Raw genomic sequence first — 26,053 nt, forward strand, 5'->3', positions numbered from 1 at the left:
GGGACGGACCGCCCGCGGAGGGGAGGGGGTTCCGGGGACGGACCGCCCGCGGAGGGGAGGGGGTTCCGGGGACGGACCTCCCGCGGAGGGGAGGGGGTTCCGGGGACGGACCTCCCGCGGAGGGGAGGGGGTTCCGGGGACGGACCTCCCGCGGAGGGGAGGGGGTTCCGGGGACGGACCTCCCGCGGAGGGGAGGGGGTTCAGGGACGGACCCCAGTTTACTCACACGATGGAGCGGACTTTGGCCTCCGCGGTGCGATTGTAGAAAAGCATCAATGCCTCCTTTTTCTCACGTTTCTATTACAATAAAATACAGCAATTTAGAGCAAAGATTGAAAATCTGAAACATTACTTTTTACACACAAGAGCACAGGGATTATATCACTGGACCAGTAATCCAAGGGCCTTGACTAATGATCCAGAGACACAAGTTCAAATCCCACCACGGCAGCTGGGGAATCCAAATTCAAATAATTAAATGAAAAATCTGGAATAAAAAGCTCGTGTCAGTAATGGTGACCATGAAACTATCGGATGGTCGTAAAAACCCATCTAATGCCCTTTAGGGAAGGAACTATGCCGTCCTTACCCGGTCTGGCCTGTATGTGACTCCAGACCCACAGCAATGTGTTTGACTCTTAACTGTTTTTTTTTTAAACATAACAAAAGAAATCGGAGCAGGAGTCGGCCATACGGCCCCTCGAGCCTGCTCCGCCATTTAATAAGATCATGGCTGATCTGATCAGGGACTCAGCTCCACTTCCCTGCCCGCTCCCCAAAACCCCTTATTCCCTTATCGCTCAAAAATCTATTTCACCGCCTTAAATATATTCAATGACCCAGCCTCTACAGCTCTCTGGGGCAGAGAATTCCACAGATTTACAACCCTCAGAGAAGAAATTCCTCCTCATCTCAGTTTTAAATCGGCAGCCCCTTATTCTATGTCCCCTCGTTTTAGTTTCCCCTCTGAGTGGAAATATCCTCTCTGCATCCAACTTGTCGAGCCCCCTCATTATCTTATAAGTTGAGACAAGATCACCTCTCAATTCTTCTGAACTCCAATGTGTAGAGGCCCAACCTACTCAACTTATCTTCATAAGTCAACCTCCTCATCTCCGGAATCAACCGAGTGAACCTTCTCTGAACAGCCTCCAATGCAAGTATATCCTTCCTTAAATACGGAGACCAAAACTGTACGCAGTATTCCAGGTGTGGCCTCACCAATACCCTGTAGAACTGTAGCAAGACTTCCCTGCTTTTATACTCCATCCCCTTTGCAATAAAGGCCAAGATTCCATTGGCCTTCCTGATCACTTGCTGTACCTGCATACTAACTTTTTGTGTTTCATGCACAAGTACCCCCAGGTCCCGCTGCACTGCAGCACTTTGCAATCTTTCTCCATTTAAATTATAATTTGCTTTTCTATTATTATTTCTGGCAAAGTAGATAACCTCACGTTTTCCCACATTATACTCCGTCTGCCAAATTTTTGCCTACTCACTTAGCCCTGTCTATAACCCTTTGCAGATTTTTTGTGTCCTCCTCACAACTTGCTTTCCCACCCATCTTTGTATCATCAGCAAACTTGTCTACATTACACTCTGTCCCTTCATCCAAGTCATTAATATGGATTGTAAATAGTTGAGGACCCAGCACCGATCCCTGCGGCACCCCACTAGTCACTGTTTGCCAACCGGAAAATGACCCATTTATCCCAACTCTCTGTTTTCTGATGTTAGCCAAACCTCTATCCATGCTAATATATTACCCCCAACCCCGTGAACTTTTATCTTGTGCAGTAACCTCTATGTGACACCTTATCGAATGACATGAGGTTACTGCAAAAGATAATTTTTAAAATTCATTCCGTGATGTGGGCGTCGCTGTCAAGGCCGGCATTTATTGCCCATCCCCAATTGTCCCTTGAGAAGATGGTGGTGAGCCGCCTTCTTGAACCGCTGCAGTCCGTGTGGTGAAGGTGCTCTTTCCGTGAAAGAGCGTGCGGCAAACCAGTCCCACCCACCCCTTCCCTCAACGACTATCTGTCCCACCTGTGACAGGGACTGTGGCTCTCGTATTGGACTGCTCAGCCACCTAGGGACTCATTTTAAGAGTGGAAGCAAGTCTTCCTCGATTCCGAGGGACTGCCTATGATGATGATGAAGGTGCTCCCGCAGTGCTGTTAGGGAGGGAGTTCCAGGATTGTGACCCAGCGGCGAAGAAGGAACGGCCGATATATTTGCAAGTCGGGATGGTGTGTGACTGGGAGGGGAACGTGGAGGTGGTGGTGTTCCCATGTACCTGCCGGTGGGGCAGGACATACCCAGGAACGGTGATGGAGTCGTCTGGGACATTGGCTGAAAGGTATGATTCTGTGAGCATGACTTTGTCAGACTGTTTGCTTGACTAGTCTGTGGGACTACTCTCCCAATTTTGGCACGTCCCCAGATGTTAGTGCGGAGGACTTTGGAGGTTGACTGGGCTGGGTGAGCCATTGTCGTGTCCATAGCCGGTGGCAAGATCGATGCCGGGTGGTCCGTCCGGTTTTACTATTCGTATTGTTTCTTGTAGCAGTTTTTAAAAACTAAGTGGCTTGCTAGGCCATTTCACTCCACGTGATATCAAGCAGCGGCTGAGCGCACTGGATACAGCAAAGGCAATGGGCCCTGACAACTTCCTGGCTGTCGTGCTGAAGACTTGTGCTCCAAAACTAGCCGCGTCTCTAGCCAAGCTGTTCCAGTACAGCTACAACACTGGCATCTACCCGACAATGTGGCAAACTGCCCAGGTATGTCCCGCCCACAAAAAAGCAGGACAAATCCAATCTGGCCAAATACCGCCCCATCAGTCTACTCTCAATCATCAGCAAAGTGATGGAAGGTGACATCGACAGTGCTATCAAGCGGCACTTACTCACCAATAACCTGCTCACCCATGCTCAGTTTGGGTACCGCCAGGACCACTCAGCTCCAGACTTCATTACAGTTCCAAACATGGACAAAAGAGCTGAATTCCAGAGGTGAGGTGAGAGTGACTGCCCTTGACATCAAGGCAGCATTTGACCGAGTGTGGCATCAAGGAACCCGAGTAAAACTGAAGTCAATGGGAATCAGGGGGAAACCCTCCACTGGCTGGAGTCATACCCAGCACACAGGAAGATGGTTGTGGTGGTTGGAGGTCAATCATCGCTGCATTGCTGGACATCGCTGCAGGAGTTCCTCAGGGCAGTGTCCTAGACCCAACCATCTTCAGCTGCTTCATCAATGACCTTCCCTCCATCATAAGGTCAGAAGTGGGGATGTTCCTGATGATTGCACAGTGTTCAGTTCCATTCGCACCCCTCAGATAATGGAGCAGTCCATGCAGCAAGACCTGGACAACATTCAGGTTTGGGCTGATATGTGGCAAGTAACATTCGCACCACACAAGTGCCAGGCAATGACCATCTCCAACAAGCGAGAGTCTAACCACCTCCCCTTGACATTCAACGGTATTACCATCACCGAATCCCCCGCCATCAGCATCCTGAGGGTCACCATTGACCAGAAACTTAACTGGACCAGCCACATAAATATGTGGCAACAGAATACCCAGAGGCTGGGTATTCTGCGACGAGTGTCTCACCTCCTGACTCCCCAAAGCCTTTCCAACAACTACAAGGCACAAGTCAGGAGTGTGATGGAACACTCTCCACTTGTCTGGATGAGTGCAGCTCCAACAACACTCAAGAAGCTCGACACCATCCAGGACAAAGCAGCCACTTGATTGGCCCCCCATCCACCACCTTCAACACTCACTCCCTCCACCACCGGCGCCCCCTGGCTGCAGTGTGTACCATCTACAAGATGCACTGCAGCAACTCGCCAAGGCTTCTTCGGCAGCACCTCCCAAACCCGCCACCTCTACCACCTGGAAGGACAAGGGCAGCAGGTCCATGGGAACACCACCCCCTCCACGTTCCCCTCCCAGTCACACACCATCCTGACTTGGAAATATATCGGCCGTTCCTTCATCGTCGCTGGGTCACAATCCTGGAACTCCCTCCCTAACAGCACTGTGGGAGCACCTTCACCACACGGACTGCAGCGGTTCAAGAAGGCGGCTCACCACCACCTTCTCGAGGGCAATAAATTCTGGTCTTGTCATCAATGCCAACATCCCACGAACGAATAAAAAAAGAAGAAATCCTCTTGAGATTTTGTCGAATGTGATGTGTTTTTAATGTGGAGGCTTCACTGGACTGGAACACGGGCTGAACATAATATAATAGCAGGAGTCGGCCATAAGGCCCCTCGAGCCTGCTCCGCCATTTAATACGATCATGGCTGATCCGATCATGGACTCAGGTCCACGTCCCTGCCCGCTTTCCCTCCTTCAACCTCAGGGGCACTCAAACCACCCTTAGACCCCCAGCACAGGTCCCAGTTTATCCGGCTCCGTCTTTCCGTGTCCATCTCTGGATCCAGTGACCTGCGCCAAGGGGCGGGGCCTGGCCGTGGGGGACTGGGCTGAGACACGGTGAGAAATCTCAGCTTCCCCGAGAGCTCCGACTCGCTGCCGACCCGCCTAACACTCACGGTGATGTGGTCTTTCACCATCAGATGAGCAGCGGCCTCCAGCGCTGCCCGGGCCTTCGCGCTCACGCCCTCGGGCTCCACCAGCACCAGCTTCCGCCGCTTGGAGGGCAACTGTGTCAGCACGTCCGCCTTCAGCCGTCTGATCATCAGGGACTCCAGCAGCAACAGGCGCAACTCCAGCAGGTTGGACGATCCCGAATAGTCCCATCCCCAGGGGAGCTGCCAATCACAGGAGCAAGAGCATGAGCTGGGGTCACGGGGGGGGGGCGTGAGAGGGGGGGGGGGCGAGAGGAGGGGGAGGGGAGGCGAGAGGAGGGGGAGGGGAGGCGAGAGGAGGGGGAGGGGAGGCGAGAGGAGGGGGAGGGGAGGCGAGAGGAGGGGGAGGGGAGGCGAGAGGAGGGGGAGGGGAGGCGAGAGGAGGGGGAGGGGAGGCGAGAGGAGGGGGAGGGGAGGCGAGAGGAGGGGGAGGGGAGGCAAGAGGAGGGGGAGGGGAGGCAAAAGGAGGGGGAGGGGAGGCAAAAGGAGGGGGGTAATCCGCCGAATAATAAAACATTAGCTAAACTCACCCGCTTTGCGGCACAGTACCGCAATCCAAAGTCGTGGAAGTTGGGGAAGAGCTTGGGGCTGATGGCAGTGACCTGGCTGTACAGCTCGGCGGGCCGGGACATGGCCGGCGTCCCGGACAGAAGGATCAGCCTCTTCGCAGCCTGGGGGACAGATCAGGGAGAGGAATTGGGGCCAGTCCATCGGCTGCGCTGCTCCTGCTCTCGGCCGGCCTCCCTCCCTCCCTCCCAGAGAATCGGGCCGAGACTCATTCCAGCACCTCATTCAGACACTCAGACAAAGGCCCAGAGAGCCAGACCACTGCAACATCTCGCAACCCCCCCCCCCGCCGACACCCGGTCCCCCCGAGACACCTCCCAACCACCACCACCCCCCCCACCCCGAGACACCCCTGCAAGACATCCCCCCACAGCCCACGAGCCCCCCCCCCACCAATCCCCCAAGACACACTCCTCCGACCTGAGGGGAAAGGGAGAGGGGAGAAGGGGGTGGGGGGGGGGGGGGGAAAGGGGAGAAGGGGGTGGGGGGGGGGGGAAGGGGAGAAGGGGGTGGGGGGGGGGGGGAAGGGGAGAAGGGGTGAGGGAGGGAGGGGAGGTGGAGAAGGGGGTGGGGGGGGGGGGGAAGGGGAGAAGGGGGTGGGGGGGGGGAAGGGGAGAAGGGGGTGGGGGGGGGGAAGGGGAGAAGGGGGTGGGGGGGGGGGAAGGGGAGAAGGGGTGAGGGAGGGAGGGGAGGTGGAGAAGGGGTGATGGGCACACCTGGAGGAAAGGACGAGCAGCTTTGCATCGGGCAGTTTTCATGTTCTTCAGAAAATGCGATTCATCCTAAAATAGGAGAGAGAGAGAGAGAGAGAACGAGTCAGGGCCGTTGGGGGAGGCAGAGTGAAAGGGAAAGATCCACACCTCAGACCGGCGGGGCAGTGGGATCCCATCACCCTCAGTGTAACCCGCACTATAAAATACCCGGACTGGGAAATTCAGACTTTACCCGGAGAAAGTTGGGGATATTGGTTCAGCAAAGGCAACAAAATCTGTCCGATCAACGTAATCCCCGTCCCAACTCTCCCACAAGGGCAGGGAGCTGGGGGGGGGGGGGAACAGCCCGGGGCGACTGATGCTCGGACAATACGAACACGCGGGGAGTGAAAATGAATGTTCAAGAGAGACGCCTGCCCAGGGCCCCCGATAATTAGCAACTCCCAACCAGTGCTCCATCATCATCACGGGCAGTCCCTCGGAATCGAGGAAGACTTGCTTCCACTCGAAAAATGAGTCCTTAGGCGGCTGAACAGCCCAATACGAGAACCACAGTCCCTGTCACAGGTGGGACAGATAGTCGTTGAGGGAAAGGGTGGGTGAGACTCGAGGTGCTCAGTGCCCTCCCGGATGCACTTCCTCCACGCAGGACGGTCTTTGGCCAGGGACTCTTAGGTGTCAGTGGGGAAGTTGCACTTTATCAGGGAGACTTTGAGGGAGTGCTCCATAGCAACACCCAATCAGCGCCCCACAGCAACCAGTTTCCCATAGCAACTCCCAATCAGTGCCCCACAGCAACCAGTTTCCCATAGCAACTCCCAACCAGTACCCCATAGCAACTCCCAGTGCCCCATAGCAACTCCCAACCAGTGCCCCATAGCAACACCCAACCAGTGCCCCATAGCAACACCCAACCAGTGCCCCATAGCAACACCCAACCAGTGCCCCATAGCAACACCCAACCAGTGCCCCATAGCAACACCCAACCAGTGCCCCATAGCAACACCCAACCAGTGCCCCATAGCAACACCAAACCAGTGCCCCATAGCAACACCCAACCAGTGCCCCATAGCAACCAGTTTCCCATAGCAATTCCCAAATTCCCAACCAGTGCCCCATAGCAACACCCAATCAATGCCCCATAGCAACCAGTTTCCCATAGCAATTCCCAACCAGTGCAACACATAGCCATTGCCTGACACGAGACTCCCAAAATAAGGGTTCTACTCGGTATTCCTACACGGCAAGCGAGCCCCAGGTGGGCAGAGGAAACGCTTCAAGGGCACCCTCAAAGCCTCCCTGATAAAATGTAACATCTCCACCGCCACCTGGGAATCCCTGGCCCAAGCCCGCCCAAAGCGGAGGAAGAGCATCCAGGAAGGCGCTGAGCACCTCGAGTCGCTTTGTCGACAGCAGAAGGAGCGCGCAGCAACCCAGACACCCCAACCTCCCATTCCTCCAACCACCACCTGCCCCACCTGTGACAGAGACTGTAGGAACCAACCTAGTGAACCTTCTCTGAACAGCCTCCAATGCAAGTAAATACGGAGACCAAAACTGTACGCAGTACTCCAGGTGTGGCCTCACCAATACCCTGTACAGTTGTAGCAGGACTTCTCTGCTTTTATACTCTATCCCCCTTGCAATAAAGGCCAATATTCCATTGGTCTTCCTGATTACTTGCTGTACCTGCATACTAACTTTTTGTGTTTCATGCACAAGGATCCCCAGGTCTCCCTGTACTGCAGCATTTTGTAATTTTTCTCCATTTAAATAATACTTTGCTTTCTAATTTGTTCTGCCAAAGTGGATAACCTCACATTTTCCCACATTATACTCCATCTGCCAAATGTTTGCCCACTCACTTACCCTGTCTATATCTCTTTGCAGATTTTTTGTGTCCTCCTCACAATTTGCTTTCCCACCCATCTTTGTATCATCAGCAAACTTGGTTACATTACACTCGGTCCCTTCATCCAAGTCATTAATATAGATTGTAAATAGTTGAGGACCCAGCACTGATCCCTGCGGCACCCCACTAGTTACTGTTTGCCAACCGGACAGAATATAACCCGTTTATCCCGACTCTCTGTTTTCTGTTAGTTAGCCAATTCTCTATCCATGCTAATATATTACCCCTAATGCCATGAGCTTTTATCTTGTGCAGTAACCTTTTATGTGGCACCTTATCGAATGCTTTCTGGAAATCCAAATACACCACATCCACTGGTTCCCCCTTATCCACCCTGCTCATTACACCCTCAAAGAACTCCAGCAAATTTGTCAAACATGATTTCCCTTTCATAAAACCATGCTCACTCTGCTTTTCCAAATGTCCCGCTACTGCTTCCTTAATAATGGACTCCAGCATTTTCCCAACCACAGATGTTAGGCTAACTGGTTTTTGCTTTTTGTCTGCCTCTTTTTTTAAATAGGGGCGTTACATTTGCAGTTTTCCAATCCGCTGGGACCTTCCCAGAATTCAGCGAATTTTGGTAAATTACAACCAAGGCATCCACTATCTCTGCAGCCACTTCTCTTAAGTCCCTAGGATGCAAACCATCAGGTCCAGGAGACTGTCCGCCTTTATCCCATTATTTTACGGAGTACTACTTTGTTTGTGATAGTGATTGTATTTAGTTCCTCCCTCCCTATAGCTCCTTGATTATCCACAATTGGGATGTTTTTAAGTGTCTTCGACCGTGAATACAAAATACAAGGTGATGATGATGATAGCAACACCCAACCAGTGGCCCGTGGCAACATGAGAAAGGAACAGAGGGAGTGGGACCAATTGGATTGATCGATCAAAGGCCCAGATCAGGCAGGATGGGTCAAACTGCATCACTGGGTGCTGTAACAATCTCTGATTCTATAATCCATAGCACCAAGGACAGATGAATTGGTCATTTTTCTCATTTACTGCGTGTGGGTTCTTACTGTGTGCAAACTTGGCTGCTGTGATTTTCGAAACATTGCATTCACTGCGATGTTCCCGAGAGGCAGCAAAACAAAGTCTGTTCTTTGTAAACTTCTACTCTGGTCTGTAGGGTTCTTGGTTTCTGCACTCGCTCCTCCCAACTTGTCCCTTCTGCACTTGGGATCAGTTCGGGAAACTACAGTCGTCCTCATCACCGAGCTCCTCTCCCCTCCCCTCAACTCCCTATCAGTCACAATCAGTCTCTCTTCTCATTACATTAACCAACAAAACATTCACAGCACGGGATGGGGTCAGCTACGCACAACACCTCCACCCCGGGGCGAGAAGGTCACGGGGCCACTCCGCTCCGGGGTGAGGGGGGGTCACTCAGCCCTCTGCCTTAGTCCCTGTGCTTCTCCCACTCAGTACAACCCATGGGCTGCAAAGTTCAGAAAGTCTGAAACTAATAAATATACATCCGTAGAAAAGGAGTTACATCCGTCCAGCTCTCCGCCCACGTCCTGTACAACACCGGCACGCTCTGGGATCTGAGAGAGGTGGAATGGTTGGTGTGTGACAGCCACGCAAATATACAATTCGACACAATTTTTCCAAACATGGGGGGGGGGCACGGGTTTATTTCACACAACACATGCAGTACTGCACCGTCGGCCAGAAAGTGAGCAGTCAGCATGGGCCCTACCACAATGATGACCTGGAACTGTTTCTTCGCCAGCTGGTTGCTGAGTTTGGAGAGCAGGTCGTAGCTGATGATACTGACAGAGGAGGACGAGAGCCGATCTTTCCCAGTCAGCACCACATTGATCGTGTCAGCATCCACAGACGGCAGCCAGTGGCTGAAAGCCTGAGAAATGAAGAACAAGTCCATCAGAGCTTGCACCTACGACCCAGCGCCCCCGACCCTCGGGCTAGTGCTCGCACACTCCCGGGGACCCCCCCGTAAATACTGACACACTCCCCGGGGACCCCCTGTAAATACCGACACACTCCCCGGGGACCCCCTGTAAATACTGACACACTCCCCGGGGACCCCCTGTAAATACCGACACACTCCCCGGGGACCCCCTGTAAATACTGACACACTCCCGGGGACCCCCCCGTAAACACTGACGCACTCCCGTGGACCCCCTGTAAATACTGACACACTCCCCGGGGACCCCCTGTAAATACTGACACACTCCCCGGGGACCCCCCGTAAATACCGACACACTCCCGGGGACCCCCTGTAAATACCGACACACTCCCCGGGGACCCCCTGTAAATACTGACACACTCCCGGGGACCCCCTGTAAATACTGACGCACTCCCGGGGACCCCCTGTAAATACTGACACACTCCCCGGGGACCCCCTGTAAATACTGACACACTCCCGGGGACCCCCCCGTAAATACTGACGCACTCCCGGGGACCCCCCCGTAAATACTGACACACTCCCCGGGGACCCCCTGTAAATACTGACGCACTCCCGGGGACCCCCTGTAAATACTGACGCACTCCCGGGGACCCCCTGTAAATACTGACACACTCCCCGGGGACCCCCTGTAAATACTGACACACTCCCCGGGGACCCCCTGTAAATACTGACACACTCCCGGGGACCCCCCCGTAAATACCGACACACTCCCGGGGACCCCCTGTAAATACTGACACACTCCCCGGGGACCCCCCGTAAATACCGACACACTCCCGGGGACCCCCTGTAAATACCGACACATTCCCCGGGGACCCCCCGTAAATACCGACACACTCCCGGGGACCCCCTGTAAATACTGACGCACTCCCGGGGACCCCCTGTAAATACTGACACACTCCCCGGGGACCCCCCGTAAATACCGACACACTCCCGGGGACCCCCTGTAAATACTGACGCACTCCCCGGGGACCCCCTGTAAATACTGACACACTCCCCGGGGACCCCCTGTAAATACTGACACACTCCCGGGGATCCCCTGTAAATACTGACGCACTCCCGGGGACCCCCTGTAAATACTGACGCACTCCCAGGGACCCCCTGTAAATACTGACACACTCCCCGGGGACCCCCCATAAATACTGACGCACTCCCGGGGACCCCCTGTAAATACTGACACACTCCCCGGGGACCCCCCGTAAATACCGACACACTCCCCGGGGACCCCCTGTAAATACTGACGCACTCCCGGGGACCCCCTGTAAATACTGACACACTCCTCGGGACCCCCTGTAAATACTGACGCACTCCCGGGGACCCCCTGTAAATACCGACACACTCCCCGGGGACCCCCTGTAAATACTGACACAATCCGGGTGACCCCCTGTAAATACCGAAACGCTCCCGGGGACCCCCCCGTAAATACTGACGCACTCCCGGGGACCCCCTGTAAATACTGACACACTGCCGGGGACCCCCTGTAATTACTGACGCACTCCCGGGGACCCCCTGTAAATACTGACACACTCCCGGGGACCCCCTGTAAATGCTGACACACTCTCCGGGGACCCCCCGTAAATACCGACTCACTCCCCGGGGACCCCCTGTAAATACCGACACACTCCCCGGGGACCCCCTGTAAATACTGACACACTCCCGGTGACACCCTGTAAATACCGAAACGCTCCCGGGGACCCCCCCGTAAATACTGACGCACTCCCGGGGACCCCCTGTAAATACTGACACACTCCCGGGGACCCCCTGTAAATACTGACGCACTCCCGGGGACCCCCCGTAAATACTGACGCACTCCCAGGGACCCCCCGTAAATACTGACACACTCCCCGGGGACCCCCCGTAAATACCGACACACTCCCCGGGGACCCCCTGTAAATACTGACTCACTCCCGGGGACCCCCTGTAATTACTGACGCACTCCCGGGGACCCCCTGTAAATGCTGACACACTCTCCGGGGACCCCCCGTAAATACCGACACACTCCCGGGGACCCCCCGTAAATACTGACACACTCCCGGTGACCCCCTGTAAATACCGAACCGCTCCCGGGGACCCCCCGTAAATAACGACACACTCCCAGGGACCCCCTGTAAATACTGACGCACTCCCGGGGACCCCCTGTAAATACTGAGATTTGCTGATCTACAGAAGGTATCTATCTGGAAGGTGCTGAATTGAAGCGGCATGGTCCGTACCTGTGCCCAGGTGAATCGGACCGAGGACGGAGCCACCACGAGCACGGGCCACTCCTTGCGGTAAACCGCAGCGATACAGATGGCCTGAAGGGTCTTCCCAAGCCCCATGTCATCAGCCAGAAGCAACCGGCCCCCTCGTGACACGGCAAAACTGTGGAGACACATAGCACCAATGCACCATCACCAAGAGGCAAACAGCATTTACGCCAAAGGTCAGTGAGGAATTGAACGGCAATTTAGCTCATCCATCCAGAAAGTCTCACCGTCTCCTCCATCACCGTCTCCTCCATCACCGTCTTACCCATCTCCCCCGCCACCACCTCACCAATAAAGTGTTCTGTAAAGCTCTGCCCTCACCAGCTTCCATTTCTCGCTCGTCCCATTGCCTCTGTCTGGGTTTGACCCCAAACAGGGACCGTCCGACACCCGACACCCCGCCCAAGACCCCGCCCGGCCCGAGAACCATCCCCCCGCCCGGGACCCCGCCTGGAAATCCGAGGCCCCGCCCGAGACAAGAGACCCCGCCCGGCCCTAGACCCGAGACCACCCCGCCCGGGACCCCGCCTGGAAACCCGAGACCCGAGACCCCGCCCGGCCAGAGACCAGAGACCCTGCCGGAGACCAGAGACCCGAAACCCGGCCTAAGACCCGAGACCCGAGACCCCGCCCGAGACCCGAGACCCCGCCCGGCCAGAGACCCGAGACCCTGCCCGAGGCCAGAGAACCGAGACCCCGCCCGGCCCGAGACCCTGCCCGAGACCAAAGACCCGAGACCCCGCCCGAGACCAGAGACCCTGCCCGAGACATTGTGAACCCGCCCGAGACCCGAGACCCTGCCCGAGACCAGAGACCCGCCCGAGACAGTGTGACCCCGCACGAGACCAGAGACCCCGCCCGAGACATTGTGACCCCGCCCGAGACCAGAGACCCCGCCCGAGACCAGTGACCCCGCCCGAGACCAGTGACCCCGCCCGAGACCAGTGACCCCGCCCGAGAACCGGCCAGAGACCCGAGACCCCAGACCCCGCCCGAGACCAAAGACCCGAGATCCCAGACCAGAGACCCTGCCCGAGACCAAAGACCCGCGACCCGGTTAGAGACCCGAGACCAAAGATCCCAAACCCCAGACCCGAGATCCCAGACCGGAGACCAGAGACCCGAGACCCCGCCCGAGACCAGAGACCCCGCCCGGCCCGAGACCCTGCCCGAGACCAAAGACCCGAGATCCCAGACCAGTGACCCTGCCCTAGACTCCGCCCGAGACCCGAGACCCCGCCCGAGACCCGAGACCCCACCCGAGACCCGGCCCGAGACCATGCCCGGCCCGAGACCAGAGACACCGCCCAAGACCCGAGACCCCGCCCGAGACCCGAGACGCCGCCCGGCCCGAGACCCCGCCCGAGACCAAAGACCCCGCCCGAGACCCCAACCGGCCCGAGACTCGCCCGAGACCCGCCCGAGACCCCAGACCCGAGACCCCGCCCGAGACCCGGCCAGAGACCAAAGACCCGAGACCCCGCCCGAGACCAAAGAGCCGAGACCCGGCCAGAGACCCGAGACCCCGCCTGAGACCCGGCCAAAGACCCGAGACCCTGCCCGAGACCAGAGACCCGAGACCCCGCCCGGCCCGAGACCAGAGACCCGAGACCCCGCCCGAGACATTGTGACCCCGCCCGAGACATTGTGACCCCGCCCGAGACCAGAGACCCCGCCCGAGACCAGAGACCCCGCCCGAGACCAGAGACCCCGCCCGAGACCAGAGACACCGCCCGAGACCAGAGACACCGCCCGAGACCAGAGACACCGCCCGAGACCAGAGACACCGCCCGAGACCAGAGACACCGCCCGAGACCAGAGACACCGCCCGAGACCAGAGACACCGCCCGAGACCAGAGACACTGCCCGAGACCAGAGACCCCGCCCGAGACGCCGCCCGGCCCGAGACCCGAGACCCCGCCCGAGACCAAAGACCCCGCCCGAGACCCCAACCGGCCCGAGACTCCCCCGAGACCCCGCCCGAGACCCGGCCAGAGACCAAAGACCCGAGACCCCGCCCGAGACCAAAGAGCCGAGACCCGGCCAGAGACCCGAGATCCCGCCTGAGACCCGGCCAAAGACCCGAGACCCTGCCCGAGACCAGAGACCCGAGACCCCGCCCGGCCCGAGACCAGAGACCCCGCCCGAGACATTGTGACCCCGCCCGAGACATTGTGACCCCGCCCGAGACATTGTGACCCCGCCCGAGACCAGAGACCCCGCCCGAGACCAGAGACCCCGCCCGAGACCAGAGACCCCGCCCGAGACCAGAGACCCCGCCCGAGACCCCAGACCCGAGACCCCGCCCGAGACCAAAGACCCGAGACCTCGCCCGAGACCAAAGACCCGAGACCTCGGCCGAGACCAAAGACCCGAGACCCCAGACCCAAGACCGCGCCCGAGACCAGAGAGCAGAGACCCCGCCCGAGACCCGAGACCCCGCCCGGCCCGAGACCAGAGACCCCGCCCGAGACATTGTGACCCCGCCCGAGACCAGAGACCCCGCCCGAGACCAGAGACCCCGCCCGAGACCAGAGACCCCGCCCGAGACCAGAGACCAGAGTCCGAGACCCCGCCCGAGACCAGAGATCCCGCCCGAGACCCGAGACCCCGCCCGAGATCCTGCCCGAGACGCCCCCTGAGAACCCGCCCGGCCCGAGACCCTGCCCAACACCAAAGACCCCAGACCCCGCCCAAGACCCCAGACCCTGCCCGAGACCAAAGACCCGAGACCACGCCCGAGACCAAAGACCCCGTCCGAGACCCGGCCAGAGACCCGAGACCCTGCCCGAGACCAAAGACCGCGTCCGAGACCCGCCCGAGACCAGAGACCCCGCCCGAGACCCAGCCCGAGACCCGAGACCCCGCCCGGCCCGAGACCTGATACCCCGCCCGGCCAGAGACCTGAGACCCGAGACCAGAGAACCGAGACCCGGCCAGAGACCCGAGCCCCTGCCCGAGGCCAGAGAACCGAGACCCCGCCCGGCCCGAGACCCTGCCCGAGACCAAAGACCCGAGACCCCGCCCGAGACCAGAGACCCTGCCCGAGACATTGTGAACCCGCCCGAGACCCGAGACCCTGCCCGAGACCAGAGACCCGCCCGAGACAGTGTGACCCCGCACGAGACCAGAGACCCCGCCCGAGACATTGTGACCCCGCCCGAGACCAGAGACCCCGCCCGAGACCAGTGACCCCGCCCGAGACCAGTGACCCCGCCCGAGAACCGGCCAGAGACCCGAGACCAGAGACCCTGCTCGAGACAAAAGACCCGAGACCCCAGACCCCGCCCGAGACCAAAGACCCGAGATCCCAGACCAGAGACCCTGCCCGAGACCAAAGACCCGCGACCCGGTTAGAGACCCGAGACCAAAGATCCCAAACCCCAGACCCGAGATCCCAGACCGGAGACCAGAGACCCGAGACCCCGCCCGAGACCAGAGACCCCGCCCGGCCCGAGACCCTGCCCGAGACCAAAGACCCGAGATCCCAGACCAGTGACCCTGCCCTAGACTCCGCCCGAGACCCGAGACCCCGCCCGAGACCCGAGACCCCACCCGAGACCCGGCCCGAGACCAGAGACACCGCCCAAGACCCGAGACCCCGCCCGAGACCCGAGACGCCGCCCGGCCCGAGACCCCGCCCGAGACCAAAGACCCCGCCCGAGACCCCAACCGGCCCGAGACTCGCCCGAGACCCGCCCGAGACCCCAGACCCGAGACCCCGCCCGAGACCAAAGACCCGAGACCCCGCCCGAGACCAAAGAGCCGAGACCCGGCCAGAGACCCGAGACCCCGCCTGAGACCCGGCCAAAGACCCGAGACCCTGCCCGAGACCAGAGACCCGAGACCCCGCCCGGCCCGAGACCAGAGACCCGAGACCCCGCCCGAGACATTGTGACCCCGCCCGAGACCAGAGACCCCGCCCGAGACCAGAGACCCCGCCCGAGACCAGAGACCCCGCCCGAGACCAGAGACACCGCCCGAGACCAGAGACACCGCCCGAGACCAGAGACACTGCCCGAGACCAGAGACCCCGCCCGAGACGCCGCCCGGCCCGAGACCCGAGACCCCGCCCGAGACCAAAGACCCCGCCCGAGACCCCAACCGGCCCGAGACTCCCCCGAGACCCCGCCCGAGACATTGTGACCCCGCCCGAGACCAGAGACCCCGCCCGAGACCAGAGACCCCGCCCGAGACCAGAGACCCCGCCCGAGACCAGAGACCCCGCCCGAGACCAGAGACACCGCCCGAGACCCGAGACACCGCCCGAGACCAGAGACACTGCCCGAGACCAGAGACCCCGCCCGAGACGCCGCCCGGCCCGAGACCCGAGACCCCGCCCGAGACCAAAGACCCCGCCCGAGACCCCAACCGGCCCGAGACTCCCCCGAGACCCCGCCCGAGACCAAAGACCCGAGACCCCGCCCGAGACCAAAGAGCCGAGACCCGGCCAGAGACCCGAGATCCCGCCTGAGACCCGGCCAAAGACCCGAGACCCTGCCCGAGACCAGAGACCCGAGACCCCGCCCGGCCAGAGACCAGAGACCCCGCCCGAGACATTGTGACCCCGCCCGAGACATTGTGACCCCGCCCGAGACATTGTGACCCCGCCCGAGACCAGAGACCCCGCCCGAGACCAGAGACCCCGCCCGAGACCAGAGACCCCGCCCGAGACCCCAGACCCGAGACCCCGCCCGAGACCAAAGACCCGAGACCTCGCCCGAGACCAAAGACCCGAGACCTCGGCCGAGACCAAAGACCCGAGACCCCAGACCCAAGACCGCGCCCGAGACCAGAGAGCAGAGACCCCGCCCGAGACCCGAGACCCCGCCCGGCCCGAGACCAGAGACCCCGCCCGAGACCAGAGACCCCGCCCGAGACATTGTGACCCCGCCCGAGACCAGAGACCCCGCCCGAGACCAGAGACCCCGCCCGGCCTGAGACCAGAGTCCGAGACCCCGCCCGAGACCAGAGATCCCGCCCGAGACCCGAGACCCCGCCCGAGACCCGAGACCCGAGATCCTGCCCGAGACGCCCCCTGAGAACCCGCCCGGCCCGAGACTCTGCCCAACACCAAAGACCCCAGACCCCGCCCAAGACCCCAGACCCTGCCCGAGACCAAAGACCCGAGACCACGCCCGAGACCAAAGACCCCGTCCGAGACCCGGCCAGAGACCCGAGACCCTGCCCGAGACCAAAGACCGCGTCCGAGACCCGCCCGAGACCAGAGACCCCGCCCGAGACCCAGCCCGAGACCCGAGACCCCGCCCGAGACCTGATACCCCGCCCGGCCAGAGACCTGAGACCCGAGACCAGAGAACCGAGACCCGGCCAGAGACCCGAAGACCCGGACAGAGACCCGAGACCCGGACAGAGACCCGAGACCCGGACAGAGACCCGAGACCCGGACAGAGACCCGAGACCCGGACAGAGACCCGAGACCCGGACAGAGACCCGAGACCCGGACAGAGACCCGAGATCCGGACAGAGACCCGAGACCCGGACAGAGAACCGAGACCCCGCCCGAGACCCGAGACCCGGCCAGAGACCCGAGACCCGGACAGAGACCAGAGACCCCAGACCCGAGACCAAAGACCCCAGACCTGAGACCCCAGACACGAGACCCCAGACCCCAGACACGAGACCCCAGACACGAGACCCCAGACACGAGACCCCAGACACGAGACATTGTGACCCCGCCGGGGACCCGAGACCCCGCCCGAGACCAGAGACCCCGCCCGAGACCCCGTGACCCCGCCCGAGACCCCGTCCGAGACATTGTGACCCCGCCCGAGACATTGTGATCCCGCCCGAGACCAGAGACCCCGCCCGTGACCAGAGACCCCGCCCGTGACCAGAGACCCCGCCCGTGACCAGAGACCCCGCCCGTGACCAGAGACCCCGCCCGAGACCAGAGACACCGCCCGAGACGCCGCCCGAGACCCCACCCGGCCCGAGACACCGCCCGAGACCAAAGACCCCGCCCGAGACCCCAACCGGCCAGAGACCCCAGACCCGAGACCCCGCCCGAGACCAGAGACACCGTCCGAGACCCGAGACCCCGCCCGAGACCCAAGACCCCGCCTGGCCCGAGACCCCGCCCGAGACCAAAGACCCCGCCCGAGACCCCAACCGGCCCGAGACTCGCCCGAGACCCCAGACCCGAGACCAAAGACCCCAGACCTGAGACCCCAGACACGAGACCCCAGACACGAGACCCCAGACACGAGACCCCAGACACGAGACATTGTGACCCCGCCGGGGACCCGAGACCCCGCCCGAGACCAGAGACCCCGTGACCCCGCCCGAGACCCCGTCCGAGACATTGTGACCCCGCCCGAGACATTGTGACCCCGCCCGTGACCAGAGACCCCGCCCGTGACCAGAGACCCCGCCCGTGACCAGAGACCCCGCCCGAGACCAGAGACCCCGCCCGAGACCAGAGACCCCGCTCGAGACCCGAGACGCCACCCGAGACCCCACCCGGCCCGAGACACCGCCCGAGACCAAAGACCCCGCCCGAGACCCCAACCGGCCAGAGACCCCAGACCCGAGACCCCGCCCGAGACCAGAGACACCGTCCGAGACCCGAGACCCCGCCCGAGACCCGAGACGCCGCCTGGCCCGAGACCCCGCCCGAGACCAAAGACCCCGCCCGAGACCCCAACCGGCCCGAGACTCGCCCGAGACCCCAGACCCGAGACCCCGCCCGAGACCCGGCCAGAGACCAAAGACCCGAGACACCGCCCGAGACCAAAGAGCCGAGACCCGGCCAGAGACCCGAGACCCCGCCTGAGACCCGGCCAAAGACCCGAGACCCTGCCCGAGACCAGAGACCCGAGACCCCGCCCGACCCGAGACCAGAGACCCGAGACCCCGCCCGAGACATTGTGACCCCGACGGAGACATTGTGACCCCGACGGAGACATTGTGACCCCGCCCGAGACCAGAGACCCCGCCCGGGACCAGAGACCCCGCCCGAGACCAGAGACCCCGCCCGAGACCAGAGACACCGCCCGAGACCAGAGACCCCGCCCGAGACCAGAGACCCCGCCCGAGACCATGCCCGGCCCGAGACCAGAGACACCGCCCGAGACCCGAGACCCCGCCCGAGACCCGAGACCCCGCCCGAGACCAAAGACCCCGCCCGAGACCCCAACCGGCCCGAGACTCGCCCGAGACCCCAGACCCCGCCCGAGACCCGGCCAGAGACCAAAGACCCGAGACCCCGCCCGAGACCAAAGAGCCGAGACCCGGCCAGAGACCCGAGACCCCGCCTGAGACCCGGCCAAAGACCCGAGACCCTGCCCGAGACCAGAGACCCGAGACCCCGCCCGGCCCGAGACCAGAGACCCCGCCCGAGACATTGTGACCCCGCCCGAGACCAGAGACCCCGCCCGAGACCAGAGACCCCGCACGAGACCAGAGACCCCGCCCGAGACCAGAGACCCCGCCCGAGACCCGAGACCCCGCCCGAGACATTGTGAATCCGCCCGAGACCAGAGACCCTGCCCGAGACCCGAGACCCGCCCGAGACCAGAGACCCCGGCAGAGACCAGAGACTCCGCCCGAGACCCAAGACCCCGCCCGAGACCCGAGACCCCGCCCGAGACGCCGCCCGGCCAGAGGCCAGAGACACCGCCCGAGACCCCGCCCGAGACCCGAGACGCCACCCGAGACCCCACCCGGCCCGAGACCCCGCCCGAGACCAAAGACCCCGCCTGAGACCCCAACCGGCCAGAGACCCCAGACCCGAGACCCCGCCCGAGACCAAAGACCCGAGACCTCGCCCGAGACCAAAGAGCCGAGACCCGGCCAGAGACCCGAGACGCCGCCCGAGACCCGGCCAAAGGCCCGAGACCCTGCCCGAGACCAAAGACCCCAGACCCAAGACCCCGCCCGAGACCAGAGAGCCCGCCCGGCACCAGAGACCCCGCCAGAGACCAGAGACCCCGCCCGAGACATTGTGACCACGCCCGAGACCAGAGATCCCGCCCGAGACCAGAGACCCCGCCCGAGACCAGAGATCCCGCCCGAGACCCGAGACCCCGCCCGGCCAGAGACCTGAGACCCGAGACCCTGCCCGAGACCAAAGACCCGAGACGCCCCCTGAGACCTCGCCCGGCCAGAGACCCGAGACCCGAGACCACGCCCGAGACCAAAGACCCCAGACCAGAGACCCCAGACCCGAGACCCCGCCCGAGACATTGTGACCCCACCGGGGACCCGAGACCCCGCCCGAGACCCCAGACCCCGCCCGAGACCCCAGACCCCGCCCGTGACCAGAGACCCCGCCCGTGACCAGAGACCCCGCCCGTGACCAGAGACCCCGCCCGAGACCCCAGACCCCGCCCGAGACATTGTGACCCCGCCCGAGACCAGAGACCCCGCCCGAGACCCGAGACCCCGCCCGAGACCCGAGACCCCGCCCGAGACCAGAGTCCCCGCCCGAGACCCTGCCCGAGACCCCGCCCGAGACCCGAGATCCTGCCCGAGGCCAGAGACCCTGTCCGGACCGAGACCCGAGCATCCAGACTCCACCCGAGACCAGAGACCCCGCCCGAGACTCCAGACTGAAAGGGCAGATTCAATAATCATTTTCAAAAAGGAAATTGGATAAATTGAGGGAAACATTGCAGGGCTACGGGGAAAATAGCTGGCGATTGGGAGCAATTGGATAGCTCTTTGATAGAGTTCCCGCTAAGGTGCACACATGCAGGGCAGCGCGGCAATCGGAAAGGTTCTGCGCAGGCCTCTTACTGAGATTAGTGATTCAGCGCGCTACGGGGTCAGGGGGTCAGCGCGCTACCAGGTCACTGCGCTACGGGGTTAATGTGTTAGCAAGTCAGCGCATCAGGAACCAGAAGGCATCAATTTAAGCCTCACCAAAAGAATGGCGGGAGAGATGGGAGAATGACTTTGGAAGATAACTAAATGCAGAGAGCGGTTATGACATGGGATGCCCTGGCAGAACCAGGACAGGCAGATTCCAGATTAGCTTTTAAAAGGGAACGGGACAAATATTTGAAACCAATCTTGTTTTATAGGGTATGGGGAAGGGCAGGGGAATGGAAATAAGGGGAGAGCAAGTGCGCGTTTGACGGGCCGAATAGCCTCATTCTGTCCCGTACAATTCTGTGATTCACGGCATCAAACCCACCAGAATTCAGCAATTAATTGGTGGGTGGAAAGAAGACGGAGGTGATGGTGCGAGGAATGGACACTGGTCATGTTGAGAGGGTGGAGTTAACTCACAGGCTGACTACAGTGCAGCAAACCGGCAGCTCATCGGACCCTGCCCAAACCTTCCCTCCGCACACTGATCGAATTTACACGGATCAGACACAAGACCTACTTGACTCCGTCCCTCTGGAATGGCATTAGGCTCTGGACCAGTTTGGAATCGACCTCCGACAGATCAGCGTCTGCAACCTCCAGTGGTTCTGGACAGCTTTTTGCAAACTGGGGCAGGAAGACCTGGAGGACTGCTCGGGGAAGAGGCTCCACTTGCACAGCGGGGATCCGAGAGAGATCTTCAACTGAAAGGCAAAGAAAACCACTCAACAATCAGGAAAACGTCAAGCCATTTAAAAAGTCTTGCATTTCTGTAGCGCCCGCCACCACCTCAGGACGTGCCAAAGCACTTTACAGCCAATAAAGTACTTTTTGGAAGTGTTCTCAATGTTTCAATGTTGAAAATGGAGCATCCGATTAGCACACGGCAAGCTCCCACAAAACAGCAATGTGATAAATGACCAGATTATCTATTTTGTTTTATTCATTCCTGGGATGTGGGCGTCGCTGGCCAGGCCAGCATTTATTGCCCATCCCTAATTGCCCCTCGAGAAGGTGGTGGTGAGCCGCCTTCTTGAACCGCTGCAGTCCGTGTGGTGAAGGTGCTCCCACAGTGCTGTTAGGGAGGGAGTTCCAGGATTGTGACCCAGCGACGGTGAAGGAACGACCGATATATTTCCAAGTCAGGATGGTGTGTGACTGGGAGGGGAACGTGGAGGTGGTGGTGTTCCCATGGACCTGCTGACCTTGTCCTTCTAGGTGGTAGAGGTCGTGGGTTTGGGAGGTGCTGCCGAAGAAGCCTTGGCGAGTTGCTGCAGTGCATCTTGTAGATGGTGCACACTGCAGCCAGGGGGCGCCGGTGGTGGAGGGAGTGAGTGTTGAAGGTGGTGGATAGCGTGCTGATCAAGCGGCTGCTTTGTCCTGGATGGTGTCGAGCTTCTCGAGTGTTGTTGGAGCTGCACTCATCCAGGCAAGTGGAGAGTGTTCCATCACACTCCTGACTTGTGCCTTGTAGATGGTGGAAAGGCTTTGGGGAGTCAGGGGGTGAGACAGTTGCTGTAAATTAACCAGCCTCTCACCTACTCTTGTAGCCACAGTATTTACGTGGCTGGTCCGGTTAAGTTTGCCGTCAATGGTGACCCTCAGGATGTTGATGGTGGGATATTCAACGATGCTAATGGCATTGAACGGGGAGGTGGGTAGATTCTCTTGCTGGAGATGGTCATTGCCTGGCACTTATGTGGCCTGTACCATACTATAAATCTTAAGTAACCTATGCAGGCCCAGTCTGGCAGCTATGTGCTTCAGTGCTGTCAGTAGTGGTGCTACCGAGCCACTCTTGGTGATGGACATTGAATTCCCCCCACCCAGAGTACACTCTGTGCCCTTGCTAGCCTCAGTGCTTATTCCAAGTGGTGTTCACCATGGAGGAGTACTGGTTCATCAGCTGAGGGAGGGCAGTAGGTGGTAATCAGCAGGAGGTTTCCTTGCCCAGGTTTGACCTAAAGCCATGAGACTTCATGGGATCCAGAGTCAATGTTGAGGACTCCCAGGGCCACTCCCTCCCGCCTGTACACCACTGAGCCGCCACCTCGGGTGGGTCTGTCCTGCCGGTGGGACGGGACATACCCAGGGATGGTGATGGAGGGGTCTGGGACACTGGCTGAAAGGTATGATTCTGTGAGTATGACTGTGTCAGGCTGTTGCTTGACCAGTCTGTGGGACAGCTCTCCCAAGTTTAGCACAAGTCCCCAGATGTTGGTGAGGAGGATGTTGCTGGGTCGACTGGGCTGGGTGTGCCGTTCGAAGCTGGTGTCGAGGTTGATGCCGGGTGGTCCGTCCAGTTTGACAGACAGTTAACGGTCGACCACACTGTTGTGGGTTTGGAGTCACATATAGATCTTACCCCAAACGGACATTAGTGATCCCGGATTTTTACGACAATCCAGTAGTTTCGTGGTCACCATTGCTGACATGAGCTTCGTATTCCAGGTTGATTTAATTAAGCGCTTGGAGAGCAGGAGTGTGGGGCAGGGTGGGGGGTGCGAGAGAGCGGGAATGGGGCAGAGCTGTCGGGAGGTAGCGAGGGAGGCCGAGGTAGACACACAGACCATGTGCGGTGCTTTTGGTACTCACGCAACCCTCTGTAATCCTCCAACAGGAAGCTCCATCGTCTTGTTTTCATATCTAGGAGGGAATAAAGTAGTTGGGTATCAGTCCCGGATTCAGACTAAGCTGGGGAATAAAACTCTCAGAAACTTCACAGTACAGCAAAAAAAAACACGTTCACAACGGAGAGATTCAACACTGCCACAGCGTGCGGATTGTGTGGAAGAGGGTGCCCAGCGAGACACGGAAAGTGAAGACATCCTGGAGCAATTGGGAGCACATGGGATGGGATTTATTGGGGTTTAAGGGAGAGAGTGGGATGGGATTTTTGGGGGTTTAAGTGAGAGTGGGATGGGATTTATTGAGGTTTAAGGGAGAGAGTGGGATGCGATTTATTGGGGTTTAAGGGAGAGTGGGGGATGGGATTTATTGGGGTGTTGGGGAGAGAGTGGGATGGGATTTATTGGGGTTTAAGGGAGAGAGCGGAATGGGATTTATTGGGGTTTAAGGGAGAGAGTGGAATGGGATTTATTGGGGTTTAAGGGAGAGTGGGGGATGGGATTTATTGGGGTTTAAGGGAGAGAGTGGGATGGGATTTATTGGGGTGTCAGGGAGAGAGTGGAATGGGATTTATTGGGGTTTAAGGGAGAGAGTGGGATGGGATTTATTGGGGTTTAAGGGAGAGAGCGGAATGGGATTTATTGGGGTTTAAGGGAGAGAGTGGGATGGGATTTATTGCGGTGTCAGGGAGAGAGTGGGATGGGATTTATTGGGGTTTAAGGGAGAGAGTGGAATGGGATTTATTGGGGTTTAAGGGAGAGAATGGAATGGGATTTATTGGGGTGTCAGGGAGAGAGTGGGATGGGATTTATTGGGGTTTAAGGGAGAGAGTGGAATGGGATTTATTGGGGTTTAAGGGAGAGAGTGGAATGGGATTTATTGGGGTGTCAGGGAGAGAGTGGGATGGGATCACTCACCATAATTCCTGGAGTTCACCTGTTTGAAGATGTTCATAGCCTCAGCATGATAGCCGAGCTCCACCTCACAGCGGGACCTCGATAGGAGTCCAAATCGCCCCTGTACCCCTGCACCCGGCTTCTTCCAGTTCTTTCCCGCCATGGCCAATCGGTTTACAGTTAGTGTGGAACTGCTCCTTCTCTCAGCTTTCACCGACGGACTGGTGACACCGGCTGTCTCTGGGCCTGGCATTCCATCCAAAGGCTCCAATGCCACTCGCGGAACCTGCTTCACCTGCTCCACTGGAAACAGAGAGAGAGGATGGATGCTCGCGTAAGAACATAAGAAATAGGAGCAGGAGTAGGCCATAAGGCCCCTCGAGCCTGCTCCGCCATTTAATACGATCGTGGCTGATCCGATCATGGACTCAGGTCCACTTCCCTGCCCGCTCCCCATAACCCCTTATTCCCGTATCGGTTAAGAAACTGTCTAAAATTTAATCAATGTCCCGGCTTCCACAGCTCTCTGAGGCACCGAATTCCAAAGATTTACAACCTTCTGTGAAAATACATTTCTCCTCATCTCAGTTTTAAATGGGCGGCCCCTTATTCTAAGATCGTGCCCTCTAGTTCTAGTCTCCCCCATCAGTGGAAACATCCTCTCTGCATCCACCTTGTCAAGCCCCCTCATAATCTTATACGTTTCGATAAGATCACCTCTCATTCTTCTGAATTCCAATGAGTAGAGGCTCAACCCACTCAATCTTTCCTCATAAGTCAACCCCCTCATCCCCAGAATCAACCGAGTGAACCTTCTCTGAACTGCCTCCAAAGCAAGTATATCCTTTCGTAAATATGGAAACCAAAACTGCACGCAGTATTCCAGGTGTGGCCTCACCAATACCCTGTATAACTGTAGCAAGACTTCCCTGCTTTTATACTCCATCCCCTTTGCAATAAAGGCCAAGATTCCATTGGCCTTCCTGATCACTTGCTGTATCACTAAAGCCCTACACATAGGGAGGTCACATCGCAGCCCACAATTACACCCCTCTGCTGCGCACACCCTCCGCTCAGAGCCCCCGTGCTCCACGGACCGCCTCGGACAGCAAACCTCCTTCCTCTATAGCAGAACAACTCGCGCAGATGATGGCGGAGGAACAGAGCCCGATTTACTGGGATCTTTCTATCCTCCGCCTTCTGCTGCATTAGGGTCACCTGCATAGTTTTAATGTGGTTGGTGGAAGGTTTAGAGGGGATTTGAGGGGGGGCTTCTTTACGCAGAGAGTTGTGTGGATCTGGAACTCGCTGCCTGGAAGAGTGGTGGATGCAGAAACCCTCACCACTTAAGAGATGGTTGGATGGGCACTTGAAGTGCCATAACCTGCAGGGTTACAGACCTAGAGCTGATAATTGTCATTAGACTGGATGACCTTTTGTTGGCCGGCGCAGATATAATGGTAAGTACTGCAGGGAATCGAATACGGCCAGGGTGATCTCCTGGATTCGTGTCGATCGCCGAGATGGGTCAGAGAGGAATTTTCCCTGATTTTTTCTCCCTAAATTGGCCTGGGTTTTTATCTGGTTTTTGCCTCTCCCAGGAGATCCCATGGCTCCGGTTGGGGTGGAGTGTAGAATGTTTCAGTGTAAGGGGTGTTGCAGCTGTGTGAGGCGGACTGGTTGGGCTGGGTGCTCTTTGC

The 26,053-nt window shown here is 59.1% G+C and overlaps 1 protein-coding gene across 3 annotated transcripts in view; it reads right to left on the reverse strand.

The window, feature by feature from the left end:
- smarcal1 (SWI/SNF related, matrix associated, actin dependent regulator of chromatin, subfamily a-like 1) overlaps positions 1-26,053 on the reverse strand; it is a 46,478-nt gene that overhangs the window by 7,967 nt on the left and 12,458 nt on the right. The window contains exons 4-12 of one of the 3 annotated variants that reach the window (XM_070875159.1): positions 24,375-24,656; positions 23,425-23,475; positions 21,350-21,533; positions 11,959-12,109; positions 9,518-9,679; positions 5,898-5,963; positions 5,145-5,285; positions 4,579-4,797; positions 227-297 (exon numbers count right to left, since the gene is read on the reverse strand). In XM_070875159.1, coding sequence (XP_070731260.1) covers positions 227-297; positions 4,579-4,797; positions 5,145-5,285; positions 5,898-5,963; positions 9,518-9,679; positions 11,959-12,109; positions 21,350-21,533; positions 23,425-23,475; positions 24,375-24,656 — 1,327 coding nt within the window. The remainder of the gene's footprint in view (positions 1-226; positions 298-4,578; positions 4,798-5,144; positions 5,286-5,897; positions 5,964-9,517; positions 9,680-11,958; positions 12,110-21,349; positions 21,534-23,424; positions 23,476-24,374; positions 24,657-26,053) is intronic. The other 2 variants (XM_070875160.1, XM_070875161.1) reach the window with 2 other exon arrangements.

The sequence above is a fragment of the Pristiophorus japonicus genome, chromosome 3 (genome assembly GCF_044704955.1).
Source record: "Pristiophorus japonicus isolate sPriJap1 chromosome 3, sPriJap1.hap1, whole genome shotgun sequence".
Classification (NCBI taxonomy): domain Eukaryota; kingdom Metazoa; phylum Chordata; class Chondrichthyes; family Pristiophoridae; genus Pristiophorus; species Pristiophorus japonicus.